This window comes from Podarcis filfolensis (assembly GCF_964270895.1).
Source record: "Podarcis filfolensis genome assembly, chromosome: 9".
Taxonomy (NCBI): domain Eukaryota; kingdom Metazoa; phylum Chordata; class Lepidosauria; order Squamata; family Lacertidae; genus Podarcis; species Podarcis filfolensis.
In genome coordinates, this window is record NC_139610.1 from 76,027,480 (window position 1) to 76,047,274 (window position 19,795).

A 19,795-nucleotide genomic window follows, 5' to 3' on the forward strand; every position below is an offset into this window, starting at 1 on the left:
ACTTCTGATTCAGGGTGTGGGCATGGCTGGACCCCGATAGAGATGTGTTGGTGTTGCCCACAAGTGAAAAGTCTTCTGGGGTGAGTCAAGCTCAGTGAGAGCCCTTGGGTCCCAGTCTCTCTCAGCCTACTCTACTTGATAGGGTTATTGTATGAATTTTCATGATTTCTTAAATGAAAATTAGGAGGGAACTATGAACGTTGATGGACAAATAAGGAGATCCTGAGAACAGTGAGGAAAGCAGGTTAAGTACACACAGCCATAAAATATTGTACATAACAAAAACCCCACAGAGATGTGGGGAAAAGGCATTGGGCCTTAGAATTAAATGTGATGGGAAAGGCTTTAAGGCAGTGTTTCTCAACCTGTGGGTCCCCAGATGTTGTTGGACTACAACTCCCATCATTCCTAGCCAGCATGACCAGTGGTCAGGGAAGATGGGAGTTGTAGTCCAACATCATCTGAGGACCCACAGGTTGAGAACCGCTGCTTTAAGGCATTTCCAGTTGTCGACCTACAAGATTGAGGACTCTGCTGGGCATGTATCCCCTGCCCAGGGTGATCTGTCAGCTGGGATGCCTTCTCCTGTTCGTTCCTCCTCTTGGGCCAAAACTGACCTCCCTGATTCAGGGAGAAGTGAAGATTCAGGGATTTCCCATGAGGGGGCTCCCCAAGTCCCCAACCCTCCTATTCCTCTTCCCGAATGATATAGGAGGCTACCCTAATGGCTGAGTTCAACTGGGGTTTCAGGCACGGTCTCTTTCCTATGGACAGACCTACCTGGAGATGCCAGGAATTGAACTGAGCCAGTGTGGTATAGTGGTTAGAGAGACCAGAACCTGGGAGGCCGAGGTTCGAATCAGCAGTGGGTGACCTGGAGCCAGTCACTGTCTTCCTGTGACTACAGCTTACTCTTCCATCTGATGCCTTACCTTAGAGTCTTAATAATAATAATAATAATAATAATAATAATAATAATAATAATAATAATAATTTATTATTTGTACCCCCATCTGGCTGGGTTTCCCCAGCCACTCTGGGTGGCTTACAACAAAGATTAAAAATACATTAAAATGTCACACATTAAAAACTTCCCTGAACAGGGCTGCCTTCAGATGTCTTCTGAAAAGTCAGGTAGTTGTTTATCTCTTTGACATCTCTGATGGGAGGGCGTTCCACAGGGCGGGAGCCACCATTGAGAAGGCCCTCTGCCTCGTTCCCTGTAACTTCACTTCTCACAATGAGGGAAAAATAAGAATTTATCTATTCTAGGTAGGGTTAGAGCAGTTAAAATGTTTCTGGTACCGAAATTATTATATTTATTTCAAGTAATTACACTACCCATTAGGAAAATATGGTTTAAAATATGGAATAAGGTATTTAAAAATTGGATTTTTGGAAGTAAAAGAGTTAGAACCCCAGACATAGTAAATTATTCATCTCAAGAAGAGATGGGATGGGGAAGACCAAACTTAGAATTTTACTATGAAACATTCCAATTGAAAAATCTAATAGATATTGGATATAAGGATGAGATTAAATGGATAAGGCTGGAGAATGAAATAAATGAAGGAATAGGAAGAGAAGGGATATCCAATAGAGATATTAATACAGCTTTTAAGAAGACAATAGGACCAAGGAAAACTGTGTTAGGAATCTGGAAGAATTGGAATTCTAAATGGATGCCAACATACTCAAGGTGGATGCCGTTAAAATATATGCAGGAGGGTCAAAGGGAACTGGGTTGGTGGAAGAAATTAGAAAATCAAGGATTTTATAAATTAAAAGATTTGTTATTTTCGGGAATACTGGGAAATAACAAAGTAAAGAGTAATAAGCAAGAGTTGTACAAGATTATGATTCTAGCTGGTATGGCAGTTATTCCTCTGGGATAGAAAGAAAAGGCCAAACGGAATATGGAAAAATGGAATGATTATGTTTTTGAATACGTACAATCAGAAATATTCGCACAGATAGTGGCAGAGGATAGATGGGAAAACAAATGCCAAAGAATCACAAATAAATGGGCTTTTTACAGGGTCTGGATAGAAAGAGGGGGAGCCAACCCTAACATACAAGCTCGAATGAACAGACTGTGTACATGGATAAAGATATGAAGAAGGACGGCCTGAGCGGGGGGGGGGGGGGGGCTGGAGTGGGGGGGGGGAGAAAAAAAGGTAAACTGGATGGTATTTTGAATGGATTTTTTATGTAAGCCCTTTTTCAGAAACCATATATATTAATGCTATGTAGGTATGCATTGTAGTATGAATGCATTGTGTTTTGTATTCTTTGTTTATAGAATATATATAATAATGTTATGTTACTAAGCAAATTTAATAAAACAGTTCAAAAGAAAAGAAAAAAGAAGGCCCTCAGTGCTGGACCTCAGCGTCCGGGCAGAATGATGGGGGTGGAGACGCTCCTTCACCCTTGGGCTTCACCTGGCACCCAGAGGGCATTGCTGCCTCTTCTAGTCTGGACAACCTCTAGGTGAGGCCACCTTCATCCAAGCAAGCCCTGTCCAATCTGCAGAGCACTCTTGCTTGCCTCAAGATATGTGAATGGGAAGAGAGGACCACGGAAGATCCTCAGATGCTGGATCAGTTAGGAGTAGCTTTGAACACTGCTCAGGACAGGATGTTCCTGTTCCTGTCCCAGGACAGTCAGGAGGAGAGCCTGATCCTTGGCCTCTAAGTGCTTCTTTCAGAGTGCAGATACCTCACGCCGTTGTCAGAGTCCCTGGGAACACTCACGTCTTGCCAGGAACCTCCTTTTCATGCCAGTTCTCTCCAAAGGCTCCTCCTTTGAGCTGGACACAACATCAGCAACAGGAAGGCCCATTCCTTTTCTCTCATCACCCCAGTCAGGGACAGCTTGTGTTGGTTCCTTGCCTGTCATGACCCCAGAGTCCAGCAGCGCTCAAGACAAAGAGTCAGAGAGGCTACAGAGTCATCTGGCAAAACATTAGGATGAACCTTCTGCTGGCAAGAGCTGCTTGAAAGGCAGCGGACTCTCCTTCCTTGGAGGTTTCTAAGAAGAGGTTGGGTGGCCATCTATCATGGATGCTTTAGCTGAGATTCCTGCATTGCAGGGGGTTGGACTAGATGGCCCTTGGTGACCAATAATAATAATAATAATAATAATAATAATAATAATAATAATTTTTATTTATACCCTGCCCTCCCTGGCCAGAGCCGGGCTCAGGGCAGCTAACACCAATAAAATCACAGTAAAAACATAATAGGGGGGAAAAACCACCAATTTAAAATACAGGTTAAAAGGCAATTTAAAATGCAGCCTCATTTTAAAAGTAGCCGATAGATCAAGACCATAAGGGGAGGGAAACATAAGGGTCAGACTGAGTCCAAACCAAAGGCCAGGCGGAACAGCTCTGTCTTGCAGGCCCTGTGGAAAGATGACTAGGGCCCTAGTCTCTTGTGACAGAGCGTTCCACCAAGTCGGGGCCAGTACTGAAAAGGCCCTGGCTCTAGTTGAGACCAAGCTAACCACCTTGCGACTTGGGACCTCCAAAGTGTTGTCATTTGTGGACCTTAAGGTCCTCCATGGGACATACCAGGAGAGGCAGTCCCATTGTATGCTACAGTTGTATGATTCTAAGAAGTGAGATGGGATTTCTGACTCTGATGCTGGTGACCAGGAGCCCCTGCTAAGTCAAGCGCTGAGGGGCACCCCTGGAACAAATTCAACAGCACGTGGTCTATAAAGCTTCAGCTGGGACCAACATGGGTGTCTTCTTCTGGACCCCTAACCTACCTCCTGATGCAATGGCACAGGGAGTACACCAGATTGGAGGCTGGTGGGTGCAGAAGGTCAGGCACATGGCCTTTAAGAGGCTCCGTTCCTTCAAAAGTGGGGCATGTCATGAAGAAAGTGCCTCGATAAAAGCTCCCCCCACTTTCATAATACAAGAAAAGGATTCCAGGTCTGGTGGGCCATTGGCCTTGTCCAGGAGGCTCTGTTCTTAGGGAGCCTTAGAGAGAGGGACTGGAAGCAGAGGCTGAAAAGGCCACCTCCAATCCTTCTCAGAGCAGGTTGCTGATCAGGAGCTCTCCATGGTGCTGCCTTGCCTTGTGGGCTACATCGCCAGGCCAGAGATGGGCATAACCAGTGCCGGGCAGGCTGGCTCAGATGATGCCTTGGGATGCCTCCCATGACTGAGGAAGGTCTGTTGTGTTGAGGGGCTCACTCTGAAGAACGTGTTGATGTGAGGGTTCTTGGATGGCCAGCAAGAGCACAGCAACATGACTCAGGAAGTAGAGAAGAAAATGACCAGGTCAAAGGCAGAGTTGGGAAATAAGGAAGAAAGAGGGTGAGATGACAGAGGCAGCCCTGAGATACCCCAGACCTGGACCTTTTGGGCTTCAAAGACCAGCACTTCAAACAAACAAACAAACGCATCCAGGTTTTGTGATGTCATGTGGATGAAGGGCTTCACTTCTGGGGCAAATCATGGTCTCTCCTGGACCAGATTGGTTCCATCTGGTGGATGGGAGGAGAGTCATTCAAGCTGAGCTCTGCCTAAGCACTTCTCCACACGCAATGCCATATCCCGGCACATGGAAGCTGCCAACGTGGCCTTTATTACGTGGAAATTGCTTATGACTTCATCCCTGTCCATTGGTGGGGAAACAAACAATCCCTGCTCCCCTCCTTCAGCAGCCCTTTCATCAGGCAGCCAGAAAGGGGTGTGTGTGTGTGTGTGTGCAGCTGACACCCTTTTACTTAGAGGGGTCCCCTCTCGCATTCCTCTGGGGTTCTGCCCAGTATTATAGCTGAGAAGATGGTGATCGACTGGGGTCTGGCAAGCCTCTTGTATAAATCAAACCCCTGTGTCCAGTCACACTTCCCTGCGTCGCTCTGCTGGAAGTTGACGCGGCAGGGGAGCAGAGCTGCAGCGGTCCCGTCCGTGTGAGATGAGGGATAAATCAAGTCCAAAGACAGCTCAGTTCTTATCTCTAGAAGCGTTTATTTACAAAGCAATAAAACCGTCCGAAACTTCAGACATTCTCTTCCGTGCTCCAGGAGCACACACGCAGCTTCTGCTGCTCACCGAGAAGTGAAACTGAGTGAGGAAACAGAAAGACTTTGTGCGTCACTTCTCTGCGACAAGCCCCTCCTTCTGCTCCCCCTCCTTTTCTTCTCAGACACAGGACACACCGGAGTACTGACCCTGTCAGTTCCAAACTCCACACCCCCTCTTGTCCTGCGTCTGGAGATAGTAGCCATCAAAGCTTTCCCCATACACAGACCCTCACAGAACTCCTCGTGCTTCTGGAAGGTCAATGGTTTTGTAAAACCATCAGCGAGGTTCTTTGTTGAGGGACAGTATTTCAGAGCAACTAGCCCCTCATGAACGCTCTGACATACGTTCCGGAAACGTATATCTAAATGTTTTGACCTTGCCTTGAATTGCCCTGTCTCAGCTAATTTAAGGCATGGTTGGTTGTCTTCATGCACCACAACGGGCTGACAACTCTCTTCACAGATTTCCTCGACCAAACACACATAGAACTCCAGTTCTCTGCAAACCTCTGATAGCGCACTGAACTCAGCTTCAGTAGATGAAAGCGCTATGAGACTTTGCTTTCGGGACCTCCACCCAATCACTGAGTCCCCAAACTTCACCACTAGGCCTGACACTGATTTGCGGTCCTCAAGGTTAGCCCAATCCGAATCCACCCAGGCGGTCAGCTTGACATCACCCTCAGCTGACATCTTGAGGCAAAAGTCTTTGGTATCTTGTAGGTAACGTAGCACCCGCTTAACACCATTCCAGGCCTGCACACTAGGACTTGAAGCCTCTCTATTGAGCAGATTGACAGCAAACGCTATGTCTGGTCTGCTCCACTGCGACAGATACAACAGACTACCCAGAGCTGACTGAAAGAGTTCAGTGTTTTCGAACACCACGCGTTCTACTTGCTGACACTCCTTCACGTACCCTGTCTCCATGGGTGATCTGGCACCTGCACAATCAGACATCCTGAACTTCTCAAGCAACTGCTCAATCTTACCTTTCTGGCGAAGCAAAAAGCTTCCATCACTTGCTCTTGCGATCTCTACGCCTAGGTAGGACTTGACATCTCCAAGTTGCTTCAGCTTGAACCGCTTACCAAGCTCCTTAGCAAACTTCTCCACCTGTTCACTTGTCCTTGTCATCAACAAGATGTCATCAACAAACACCTGTGCCACTTGCTGTTGCAAGCCTGAATCTCTAATGTAAAGACAACTGTCTGCAAGAGATCTCTTAAAACCTAGCTTTTCTAAGGCTTCATGTAGGCACATATTCCAATTCCTGGCAGATTGGCGTAACCCATAGATGGATTTGTGCAACCGCCACACGACGCCTGGCTCACTGACCTCGAACCCTGGAGGAGGACGCATGTACAACTCCTCCTGGAGATCTGAGTTCAGGTAGGCGACATCTACATCAAAATGGTTCACCTTCCAACCTCTCTGTGCTGCTATTGCCAAAAGCATTCTCAAAGTCTCCGCCCTAGAAGTTGGCGAATAGACCTCTGTGAAGTGGACCCCGCGTTTCTGCGTAAATCCACGCGCCACTAATCTCGCTTTGTACTGTGGCTCTCCTGCTTCTGTGGGTTTAAGACGGTAAACCCATCTGCAGCCAACAGCTTGCTGGTTAGCCGGCAGCTGTGTGAGTGAGAACACTCCAAGAGACTCCATTGAGTTCATCTCCTTTTGCATCGCCTCATGCCATTTGCTGGCTTCTTCCCGAGGCAACTTCTGAACATCCTCAAAGGATTCAGGTTCACATCTAGCCACACCAACCCAGACACTTGTGGCTTCATACCTTTCAGGTGGCTTCCCTTTGGTTGATCTTGCTGACCTCCTCAGCGTGAATTCTGGAACTGCGCCTGATTCACCTGGATCAACCCTCCTTTCTTCTATGTCAGAATCATCCCCCTCTGACCTGCTGCGCCGTTTAGGGCGAACAGCTGGTTCTGCTGGCGAGGATGGTTCCCTCCTTGGCTCAGACTTGACAGAGACCTGCGGAGGGGTCCTGGGACTCCCTTTTGGAGAGACACGGAGCATCTCCCTTGGAGATCCCTGCTCTGGACTCTGTGGCTGTGGACTGTGCTCATCAGCAACAGGTTCAGCCTCACCCTCTTCCTCTTCCTCATCTGATTCTACCAGGATTTCCGGATTTCCGTGAAGCCGCTTCCACCCACTCTGCTCGCAAAACTCAGCACTGCCGCTAATAAGCAGCCTGGACTGGTTGCCAGCAGGGTATGCGAAGCGCCACGCTTTTGAACCCGGCTCATAGCCTACAAAGATCATTTTCCTGGATCTTGGCTCACCTTTTCTGCGCATGGCCTTTGGAATCAGAACCCAAGCTGTAGATCCAAAAGTGCGCAGAAAATGGACCTTCGGCTTTTTCCGATGAAGCAGAAAGTACGGTGTGTCCCCTACACTGGAATTGAACACTCTGTTCTGCAGGAAACAAGCCGTTCGGAAACTTTCGGCCCAAAAGCGCTGTGGCAGACCTGAGTCTGCCAGCATAGCATTCGCTGACTCCTGCAGCGTGCGAAACTTCCTCTCTGCAACCCCATTTTGTTGCGGAGAGTGGGGGGCCGTCAGTCGATGACTGATACCCTTCTGCCTGAAGAACGATTGCAGCGCAGAACCTGTAAACTCCCCCCCCCCGATCGGATTGAAAGGACACTACTTTGGTAGAGAACTGTAGTTCTACCGCTGTGATCCAATCCCTGATCAGTGCAGCTGCCTCTGACTTCTGTTTCAGTGCAAACAGCCACGCATGTTTTGTAAAATCATCAACCAGAACCAAAACCCACTTAGAACCAGCTAACGAAGGTGTCGGCATGGGTCCCGACAAATCTGAATGAACAAGTTCAAAGGGTTTACTGGTTTTCCTCTCAGACCTGGGATATGAGCATGTTACAACCTTTGATTGCTTACAGGCTTGACAATCTAGGTATTTGTCACATGCCTTGAACCTGCACCCAATGGTGTTGTCTGTGGCCTTCTTCACATATGACCACCCTGCATGTCCAAACCTGCGATGCCATAGGTGTAAGCAATCATGGTGTGGTGGGACATTGGCACACTGCCCTTGGGCATCTTCAATGGACTCTCCACTAGCCCCATTTTCCACCAGCCCCATTTTCCCACCAGCCCCATTTTCAATGGGCATCTCGATCAGGAAGAGCGTGCCTCTTCTCTGAACACTGTGGATCTTCTTCCCATTCCTGAAAAAGGAACACACATTGTTAGAAAACAAAACATCAAACCCAGCAGCCATAAGGGCTGGCACACTTAGAAGAGAGTGGGCAAGCTCTGGTACCACAAAAGCTTCTATCCAATGGTCTATGAAAGAGCAATAAAGAAGACCAGTTTCAGTCAATGGTCTTTGAGACCCATCAGCTAAAGTAACATAACGTCCAGTTTTAACTGTCTTGCAGTTCCTCAAATGCCCAGACGATGTCACTAAACAATGCGTGGCGCCTGAATCGATGACGAGAGATAAAGAGTGTCTCTGGTTGTTTTCCACAGATGCCAAGGCGATGCTTGCACTCCCATCGGTTGCCATGGCGACAGCCTCTCCCGGGCTAAGGCTCTTGTCTTTTCTCAGAGACGCTAGCGCAGCTGTGAGGTGGTGATAAGACGCCTTGTCTTTGTTTTTCTCCCCGCCTGCAGCTTTCCCACGTCGTTGCTGGGAACCTGCCCTGGGAACCTGCTTTGTTGACATTCCACGCCGGCCAGCCTCCTTGCTGCCACCCTGCGCCTCTAGCGGACAATTGCGGACCAGATGTGTATTGCTTCCACACCGATAGCAGCTTTTGGAAACAAAAGCTCTTACACAGTCCTCGCCACTCCTGGCTGCTGCCCCCCCACTCCTTCTTGGGGTGCAGCCTGCGGGCTCTTTCCCAGCCCTCTGCCTCTTTGATTCTTCGTCAATCAAGCGTCCGCTAATATATTCGATCGTAAGATCCTGCGGGGGCATCGTTTCCATCGTGAGAACCAAGTTCTCATAACTCCTGTCCAAAGAGCTTAAAAGCGTGTAAGCCTTAAGTTCATCTGGGAAGGGCACATTGAGCTGACGCAGCTTACTGAAGATAGTCAGCACCTGAGCAATGTGATCCCTTATCGATTCCCCTGGGGATAGCCTCTTCTCAAACAGAGAGCGTATCACATGGATCTTTGCCCCAGCTGTGGTCCTCTGATGAATCCTAGTCAGAGCAGACCAAATCTGATGACAGGTATGCAAGCCATCAATATGAGGGAGCTGTGATGCTTCGATCGCCATCACCACATGAGACATTGCTTTCTTGTCTTTCTTTGCCGCCGCTGCGGCCCTCTCTGCCTCTGCGGCTGATGGATTGGGTGGGGCCTGGGCTGGATCGGCCTGCGTGCATTCCCACAGCTGCTTTCCCTCCAGCCAATAATACATGCGCTTGCTCCAGTCCTCCCAATTGGCCCCATTCAGTCTCTCAAAGGGGATATTGAAGCTCTCATGGCCCTGCTGTGCGGCAGCCATCTTCCTCCCTCCCCGGGGGCTTCAGCGTACTCACTAGTTTGCCAGCAAGCCGGACCTTTGAAGCAGCCGTCCCTCCTGGCTCTTGGTTCCGCTCTCCGGCATCTCCCTTCTGCCCTTTCCTGGCAGGAGATTTACAGCAAACCGACGCTGGTAATTTCCTCCCTTCTCACACTTGTCAGGAAACACGACACGTCCATAACCTCTTGTATAAATCAAACCCCTGTGTCCAGTCACACTTCCCTGCGTCGCTCTGCTGGAAGTTGACGCGGCAGGGGAGCAGAGCTGCAGCGGTCCCGTCCGTGTGAGATGAGGGATAAATCAAGTCCAAAGACAGCTCAGTTCTTATCTCTAGAAGCGTTTATTTACAAAGCAATAAAACCGTCCGAAACTTCAGACATTCTCTTCCGTGCTCCAGGAGCACACACGCAGCTTCTGCTGCTCACCGAGAAGTGAAACTGAGTGAGGAAACAGAAAGACTTTGTGCGTCACTTCTCTGCGACAAGCCCCTCCTTCTGCTCCCCCTCCTTTTCTTCTCAGACACAGGACACACCGGAGTACTGACCCTGTCAGTTCCAAACTCCACACTCCACTGTGGCTTCCTTTGAAGTGGCATCTATCTCCCACCCCCAGTCTCCGTTAAGAGGACAATAACCTACGAGGCTTAAGTGGAGGCTGATCAGATCCTTCTGTGGAAAGTTGCAACCCAGTTCTCTTTCCAACAGGCAGTTCTGACGCATTGCCTTTGAACTTCAGAAGATTCAGGAGATGCAAAAGGATGGACTTAGAATCATAGGTTTGGGAGGGGTCTCAAGGGTCCTCTAGTCCAACCCCCTGCAATGCAGGATCACAGCTGAAGAATCCCTGTTGGTGTGGCCACCCAACCTCTGCTTTGAAACCTCCAACGAAAGAGAGCCCACCACCTTCTGAGGGAGACTGTTCCGCTGCCAGGTGGCTCTCGGCTTCAGAAAGGGCTTCTTAAAATTTTGTTGCCATTTCCTTTCTGGCAATTGGAATCCTCAGTGTGTGGTGCAACTATGGGATTTGCTTCCAGGAGAGTCTGTGATGGTCACCAACTTGGATGGCTTTCAAAGATGATCAGTTAATGGAGGATAATAATAATAATAATAGTAATAATAATTTCTATTTATACCCTGCCCTCCCCAGCCAAGACTGGGCTCAGGGCAGCTAACACCAGATATAAAACAATCGATTGAAATACACCTTAAAAAACAAGATTAAAATACAACATTAAAATGCAGCCTCATTTCAGCAGAAACTCAAAAACTTTTTTGGGGATGAAAACGTCAAGTCTTCACCAAGGCCAACTATCCAGACTGGTCCTACATGGGCCAGGAAAAAAAAGCCAGGGAAGTCCCCAAATAGGAGTTCCATCACAGAAGGAGAAAGGGGGAAAAATAGAATGAGAATGAGGCTAAGCTGTTGCAATGGGGTCCTGTTGGTGGGCTTCCATGGGCAGCTGGTTGGCCACTGGGAGAACAAAAGGCTGGGCCAGGTGGACTTCAATCTGAGGCTGTTCTTGTGTTGCTCACTTTGTCTCAGGGCAGAGGTTTAGACACACCTCAGGTGGTGTTTTGGGTTGCTGTCAGCCATACGACTCTATGTTAGGCTCATAGGAATCTTCTTCTGAACTGGAACACTGGCCCATCTTGTTCTGTATTCCCTGCACTGACTGGCAGCGACTGCAGTGTTTCAGCTGGGTTTTTGCACAATCTTACCTGGAGTTACAAGCGGTGGATCAGGGGAATGCTGTGGACATAGTGTATCTTGATTTGAGAAAGGCTTTTGACAAAGTCCCTCATGATATTCAAGTGAAGAAGCTGGTAAAATGTGGGCTGAACGAGGTAACCGTTAGGTGGATTTGTAGCTGGTTGACTGACCGAACCCAAAGAGCACTCATTAATGGTTCCTCATCATCCTGGAAAAAAGTGATGGTGCTGCAGCGTTCTGTCCTGGGCCCGTTGTCATTCAACGTCTTTATAAACGACTTGGGTGAAGGAATTGAGGGGATGCTCATCCAATTGGCAGATGACACCAAACTGGGAGGGGTCGCTAGTGGCACAGAAGACAGAATCGGGATTCAAAATGACCTTAACAGATTGGAGAACTGGGCACAAGATAATAAAATGAATTTCAATAGGGACCAATGTCAGGCTGTACACTTAGGCAGGAAGAACCCGGAGGCAGGTAGGGAAGGGCAGGAAGCTGGGGATGGGGTCCACCAGGACACACCTGGGCAGGATGGGGATCCCCACAGAAGCTGGCACCTGAGTATTGCACCCGATTTGCACCCCCTCAAAATTGTGCCCCCAGGGCCATGGCCCTCCCATGCTATGCTCCTGGGTGGGAGGTCTCTGGTGCCCTGCCAGAGCCCTTGTGTCTTGTTCCCAAAGCCTGGCACTTCACTTACTTGGCTTTGGGAAGGTGACTCACGGCTTGGGGGCATCAAATACTGGCCTCTCACAGGGCACCATATTACTCAGGTCTGCCCCTGCATAATAATAATAATAATAATAATAATAATAATAATAATAATAATAATAAATTTTATTTATATCCCGCCCTCCCCAGCCGAAGCCGGGCTCAGAGCGCCTAACAACAATAAAAATAACACAGCATTCTAAAATCAATTCAAAAACCAAATAATGGCAACCATTGGGCTAGAGTTCTGTGAGGATTACCAAAGGAGAGGGTCAGACTGTGCCTTGGCCAAAGGCCTGGTGGAACAGCTCCGTCTTGCAGGCCCTGCGGAAAGATGTCAAGTCCCGCAGGGCCCTAGTCTCTTGTGACAGAGCATTCCACCGGATCAGGGCCACAACTGAAAAGCCCTGGCTCTGGTTGAGTCCAGTCTGACCTCCCTGTGGCCCGGGATCTCCAATATGTTTTTGTTTGAAGACCGTAAGGTCCTCTGTGGGACATACCAGGAGAGGCGGTCCCGTAGGTACGAGGGTCCTAGGCCGTATAGGGCTTTAAAGGTTAAAGCCTTTAAAGCCCCATATATAGCTTTGGCACAGATTTGGCATTTCTACGTCTGTCATCAGGGTGGCATTCCGCCTCCAGGATGTTTGCTGCTGCTCCTGCCATTGCTCCACCCTGCCGCCTGTCCTTAAGCCTGCTCCCAATTAAATTTATTTGGAGCTGCCGGAGGGGCTCTCTGCCTGCTTGCTGCCAAAGGCCTTGGCCTTCTGCTGCTGCTTAAATTGCCAAAGATTTATCCCTTTTAGATGTGGCGCAGAGTCAGGGGCAAACAGGGACTTGGGTTTGCCACACCCTGTCGCCACCGGCGCTGCAAGATCCATGTGCAGCCCCCTCTCCCCACCAGGCGATCGTTTGCCAGGAGACGGAGAGGGAAGATGGGATGGGAGAGAGTTCAGAGCTTAGGTAGGAGAGGCACTGAGAGTTTCCTTGCAAATAAAATGAGAAGCTCGTGTCTGGGATTCCAGAGTTGAGATGCAACTGGGAGCACCAAACCTCAGGGGAGCAGGGCTCTCTGGCACCTACAAAAAACTGCCCTGGTGATGGGCGCTGGAATGGTGCGTGGGTCTGGAGGAAAATTTTCCCTTCTGCCCATCTCTCTCTCAAATCATCTCATGGGCTTCTGAGTTTTTTGGGGTTCTGGGTGAGGCGGTAAGATCATATCCTCCAACATTTCTCTGATGAAAATAGGAGCACCCAGGGCTTCTTTTCAGATGGAACTCAGTTCCAGCACCTCTCAGGAGGGCGTCAGTACCAATATCAGAGGACAAAGGAGGTGTTCATGGTGAGTTCTGGCACCTCTTTTTCTAGAAAAATAGCAGTGTGAATAGCCTATTCCATAATAACAACACGAACAAGAACAAGAACAACAACAACAACCTTATTATTTATACCCCGTCCATCTGATTGTGTTGCCCCAGGCACTCTGGGCTGCTCCCAACATACAGAAAAACATAATAAAACATTTTTAAAAACTTTCCTATACAGCACTCTCTTCAGATGGCTCTTCGGCCAGATAACTCTGTTCCTTCCAACATTTCTCTGGTGAAAACAGGGACGTCCTGAGGAAAAGCGGGACATTCCAGGATGAACTCAGAAACTGGTCCAGCTTCTGAAAATCCAGGACTGTCCCTGGAAAATAGGAACATTTGGGGGTTCTGTAAGATGCACCTTTGTATTTAGGCACTTTTGTACTTAAGCACGTTGGTTGGTTGTGTTTTTGACTCTTTTATATGAAAGTCGCCTTGAGATGGTGGTTTAGAAAGCGATTCATAATTCGGTGTTAATAATTACCATTTCATATTTCTGCAAGGCAATTGTGGAATCATTGGGGACTATTGGCCCCCTTTTGCTCGGCTGCTCTGATATGGCACACCCCTCCAATAGTGTAATATGATTATAGTTGCGATTTGCAATGTGACTATCATAATCTCCCTGTGCTATCGATGTATGCAGCCCTTTGTCAAGTAAGGGAAGAGTCTAAATTTTAACAGTGAAGAGAGAGAATAGGAGGAAAGCCAGGGATGGAAGATCGCCAAGTCTCACTATTTGCATAGGGCTTGCTCAGGAGCACTTCCCAGTGGGCTGTGTCCTTGATCTTGCAACAATTCTGTGAGATAGGCCACAGACATACCCATTTTACAGATGGGGAACTGAGGCTAAAAGGTGGAGTTCGGATTTTAATCCCAGTCTGCTTTTGCCTGATTAACTCTGGAAGCTTGTTGTGCTCTTTGCATTGATTAACCTTGGTTATCCACATCTCTGCAACATGAAAGTTATTGCTTATCTAAAGTTTCCATGGGTTGTGTGTATGTGAGCATCATTAGATGCGTCTTTGCTCCTGTTCCCACATTCTCTAGTTCAGGGCTGCCATACACCCCAAATTTCCCAGTCATAGCTGGTATTTGGCCCTTGTAAGCAGGCGTTCAGGCTGTTGTTCTCCTTATTTAGGATCTTGTGCATCTGATGCCCAAAATGACCCCCCCAAAAAAACCTAGCTTATAATGAATAAACAAAGGGGGTAGGGAGCATTGAAACACACTGTGGCATAGAGTGCTAGACTAGAACCTGGGAGACCACGGTTTGGATACCCGTTGGGTACAGTCACTGTCTCTCAGCCTGACCTACCTCACAGGGCCGTTGTGGAGATTAAATGAGAGGGAGAATAATGTATGCTGCCTTGCACTACTTGGAGAAAAAGGTGGGATATAAATGCAAACAAACAAACAAACAAACAGAAAACAGCACTTTGAAAGCAACACCATGAAATGCTTTAAAGGTATAAAATCTGCAGGCCCAAATGAAAAGAGAGACCTCAGAGGCCCTCTTGCCTCCTTGCCTTTTTGGATGTTCAAATTTAGGCCTCCCATCACCCACTGACCTGGTTCGCAAGACCTCATGGTGAGGCAGAATATCTCAGGACTGTGTGACCCTGCCCCCCTTTGCTCCTTCCGCAGCTTTTTAGCTCAGGGCGAGACAATGGCTAAGCCAAGGCTCGAGATCCAAAGTTCAGGGTAGATACAAGAAAGTGCTCCTTCCTGCAGTCTGCAGTTAATCTATGGAACTCACTTCCCCAGGAAGCGCCAACCTCGATGACTTTAACAGAGGACGGGGCAAATTCATGGAGGAGGAAAGGGCTATCGATGACTCTGCTCGGGCTCTGTGCGATGCTCCTGCATCCCGGTTTCTGGGAGGGTGTTGGGATGGGGAGAGTTGCTGCTCTTGTGCCTGAGTCTTTCACTAGATGGGCCATTGGCCTGATCCAGCAGCTCTCCGTGTGTCATCATGATCCCTGGGATGGTTCTTCAGGCTTCTGTTCCCTAACCATGTGCTGTAGCCCAACAGCCAAGGGTCTTGGCTAAGCTGGAGTGTTAGTGCTGAAGCCCAGGAGGAGCCAAGCAGGTGCCATCATCTCCTCCACAGCCAGGCATTCCTGAGAAACCATGGCTTGGCGAAACATTATGTGCAAAGGCAGCTGCTGTATCCACAAAACCAGTCAGCATGGATTTTTTTTCTCACACCTTGCTTGTCCTTGAGTTATTGGAGATCCAGTTATTTGGACTCGAGGTCTTTCCTATGTGCTCGTTTGGATAAGGGAGGTTGTATTTCTATGCCTTGTTTGTGTTTTACAAAAGCCAACCCTTGCTCCTGCCATTGTGTGTTGGATTTGTGCTTGTCTAACTCTGCCACTAATCAAAGCTTTTAATTTGTAGCCTGAGGACGGCATGACCAGCTCAGCTTTCATTAACACGCAAACTTCCCGGGCCGACCTCCATGTATGTATGGCTTCATTTCTCACCTAATTACTGGGTTCGGCGGCTTTATGCTTTATTTTGCAAACCCGGGGTTTTCTTTCCTTTCTCTTTTAATGGCGTGTGGTAGGTGGTGGAAACAGCCACAAATTGGAGGCTGGGAGTGTCGGATTGACGTTTTCTCAGGTTACACAGAAAGATGAGAAAACCCCAGCCTTCTATTTATGCCTGCAAAATTTGTCCTGATATTAAAGGAAAAATAGAAAATTGGAACCGCAAAATTGGGTTATTTGGTTGAGGCAAAGCCCAGGATTCCTTGCTGGGTGGAAGTTATTGGGTCATGAAGTTGGAATAGCTGGATGCCTTGACGTGGCCTCAGGGACTCCCTTTCCTTCCACACATCTCTCAAGTGATTTTGGGGGGATTTGAGGATTGGTGGGTGCTGAGAACTTGGGAGTGCATGCAGAAAATAGAAATTGTTCCTGTGTAGACCCCAGCCGCTGTATCTGCAAAGCCTGGAGGTTGAGAGTCTGCAAAACCCACCATCTGCAAGGCTGCCCTCAAGTGCAGAGTGGTAGGGCAGCGGCTGAAGAAGGAACAAAAAGGGTTTTCTTGTGTGAGTTTCTTGTGGCTGATTAGCTGCTTTCTCTGTGCAAAGGTCAGAGGGGGCAGGGCTTCTGTTGAGGTAGGTGATTAGCTGTGGGAGGAGCTTGTCAGAGCTTGTAGGGCAGCGGCTGAAGAAGGAACAAAAAGGGTTTTCTTGTGTGAGTTTCTTGTGGCTGATTAGCTGCTTTCTCTGTGCAAAGGTCAGAGGGGGCAGGGCTTCTGTTGAGGTAGGTGATTAGCTGTGGGAGGAGCTTGTCAGAGCTTGTAGGGCAGCGGCTGAAGAAGGAACAAAAAGGGTTTTCTTGTGTGAGTTTCTTGTGGCTGATTAGCTGCTTTCTCTGTGCAAAGGTCAGAGGGGGCAGGGCTTCTGTTGAGGTAGGTGATTAGCTGTGGGAGGAGCTTGTCAGAGCTTGTAGGGCAGCGGCTGAAGAAGGAACAAAAAGGGTTTTCTTGTGTGAGTTTCTTGTGGCTGATTAGCTGCTTTCTCTGTGCAAAGGTCAGAGGGGGCAGGGCTTCTGTTGAGGTAGGTGATTAGCTGTGGGAGGAGCTTGTCAGAGCTTGTAGGGCAGCGGCTGAAGAAGGAACAAAAAGGGTTTTCTTGTGTGAGTTTCTTGTGGCTGATTAGCTGCTTTCTCTGTGCAAAGGTCAGAGGGGGCAGGGCTTCTGTTGAGGTAGGTGATTAGCTGTGGGAGGAGCTTGTCAGAGCTTGTAGGGCAGCGGCTGAAGAAGGAACAAAAAGGGTTTTCTTGTGTGAGTTTCTTGTGGCTGATTAGCTGCTTTCTCTGTGCAAAGGTCAGAGGGGGCAGGGCTTCTGTTGAGGTAGGTGATTAGCTGTGGGAGGAGCTTGTCAGAGCTTGTAGGGCAGCGGCTGAAGAAGGAACAAAAAGGGTTTTCTTGTGTGAGTTTCTTGTGGCTGATTAGCTGCTTTCTCTGTGCAAAGGTCAGAGGGGGCAGGGCTTCTGTTGAGGTAGGTGATTAGCTGTGGGAGGAGCTTGTCAGAGCTTGTAGGGCAGCGGCTGAAGAAGGAACAAAAAGGGTTTTCTTGTGTGAGTTTCTTGTGGCTGATTAGCTGCTTTCTCTGTGCAAAGGTCAGAGGGGGCAGGGCTTCTGTTGAGGTAGGTGATTAGCTGTGGGAGGAGCTTGTCAGAGCTTGTAGGGCAGCGGCGCGCGCCTAGCGGCGCGCGCAGTTTGATCCATCTTTTAGATTTAGGAGAGCTAGTCTCAAACGTTTGTTGGGGGAGATATAGGTTTATTTGGGGGGATTTATTTGTCCTGTCTTCACGCTTTTTATGATGGAGGACCGCTGTAGTCACCCCCAACGACACCTTCTCAAGATGGAGGGTGAGGGAACAGCTGCAGTCGCCTGTGGTTCCTGCGCAATGTTTGCCATCTTGCCAAAGGTTGCAGGCAGCTTTACCTGCAGCAATTGCATTTTGATTGCCCTCTTAAAAGACAAAGTCCGGCAACTGGAGGAACGTGTAGCTACGCTCCAAAGAATTAGAGAGCTGGAGCTCTTCTTGGAAGCAACAGAGCACACCGTCTCCACCAAGGAGGAGACAGGGGACTCCCCTGAGAAGGAGGCTAGTTCACCAACACAGGAGCCAGATATATGGAGAAACGTGACTCAAAGAAGTAGGAGGCCCAGGGTTCGCTCTGATTGTTTAGAAATACGCAATCGCTTTGAGGTCCTTTCCCCTAGCATGGAAGACGAAGAGCAGACTCCATTTGAGGATCTCTCCCTCATTACAGTCGATCAGGTATATGAAGACGAGCAGCAAAGGCAGTCCTCAGGGAATGTGCAGGCGACCTTGGAACGGACAGCTCACGGAAGAACCCCGACCAGACCTAAGAGGAGGCGTGTAGTGGTGATAGGGGATTCCCTACTGAGGGGAACAGAAGCAGTGATCTGTGGGCCTGACAAGATGTCTCGGGAAGTGTGCTGTCTCCCCGGGGCTAAGATCCAAGATGTAACTGAACGACTGCAAGGAATCATAAAACCCACTGACAAATACCCCTTCCTCTTGGTTCATGTGGGAACCAATGACACTGCAAGCAATAGCCTCCAGAAGATCAAAAGAGATTACGAGGCTCTGGGCAGGAAATTGAAGCAATTAAATGCACAAATTGTCATCTCATCTGTCCTCCCAGTTGAACGACGTGGCCCAGGGAGAGAGGGAAAAATAGTGGAAGTGAACAACTGGCTTCGCAAATGGTGTAAACAGGAACGGTTTGGATTCTTAGATCACGGAATGCAGTTTCTTGAAGATGGACTTCTGGCAAGCGATGGGCTGCACCTCACAACGGTTGGGAGGAATGTTTTTGCAAAAAATCTCAGAAACCTCATCAGGAGGGCTTTAAACTGACTAATGTGGGGGAGGGAGACAGTGCTCCTGAAGGTAGGAGTCTATCAATTGATGAAGATGATCATCCAAATGTCATAGACCGAATGGAGCAAACAGCACGCAGACCTAGTGGTGGGAGGAAAAAATCCTTAAATAAGAGACACGGGGGAATGATTAATGGACTTCAATGTCTGTACACTAATGCGCAAAGTATGGGAAATAAACAAGATGAGCTTGAGCTCTTGGTACAGCAAACTAAATATGACATAATAGGAATCACTGAAACCTGGTGGGATAAGTCCCACGATTGGAATGTAATAATGGAGGGATACAATCTATTTCAGAGAAACAGACCAGACAAGAAAGGAGGAGGAGTGGCGTTATATGTCAGGGATGTGTATACCTGTGAAGAGATCCAAGATTTAGAACCTCAAAGCCAAAGTGAGAGCATTTGGGTCAAAATTAAGGGAGAGAAGAATAACAGTGACCTCATTGTGGGAGTTTACTATAGATCCCCAAGCCAAACGGAGGACATAGATGATGCCTTCCTGGAACAGATGGCCAAGCATGCAAAAGGAAGGGAGATAGTAGTAATGGGGGACTTCAATTACCCGGATATTTGTTGGATGTCAAACTCAGCCAAGAGCATAAGGTCAAACAGATTCCTCACTGGCCTTGCAGACAACTTCATTGTCCAGAAAGTGGGAGAAGCAACAAGAGGAACAGCCATTTTAGATCTGGTCCTAACCAATGTTGATGACCTAGTTAGTGGGGTAGAAGTGGAAGGATCATTAGGCGCGAGTGATCATGCTCTTCTGAAGTTTACTATACAGCGGAAAGGAGCAGCCAAGCATACTAGGACTCAATTTCTCGACTTTAAGAAAGCCGACTTCATAAAACTTAGGGAAGTGCTTGGTGAGATCCCATGGACAGTAATACTAAAAGGAAAGGGAGTTCATGATGGCTGGGAGTTTGTTAAGAGGGAGATAGTAAAAGCACAACTTCAGGCAATACCAATGAGACGGAAACATGGAAGGTGCCTAAAGAAGCCAGGGTGGCTA

At 48.3% G+C, this 19,795-nt stretch overlaps 1 protein-coding gene across 8 annotated transcripts in view; it reads left to right on the forward strand.

Annotated features, from left to right (window-relative positions):
* The window catches only part of DYSF (dysferlin), a 223,052-nt gene that overhangs the window by 133,003 nt on the left and 70,254 nt on the right, over positions 1–19,795 (forward strand). For 5 of the 8 annotated variants that reach the window (XM_083631547.1, XM_083631549.1, XM_083631548.1 and 2 more), the window contains one exon: positions 15,748–15,810. The exons of the other annotated variants lie outside the window; for them this stretch is intronic. In XM_083631547.1, coding sequence (XP_083487673.1) covers positions 15,748–15,810 — 63 coding nt within the window. The remainder of the gene's footprint in view (positions 1–15,747; positions 15,811–19,795) is intronic. 8 annotated transcript variants of the gene reach the window in all.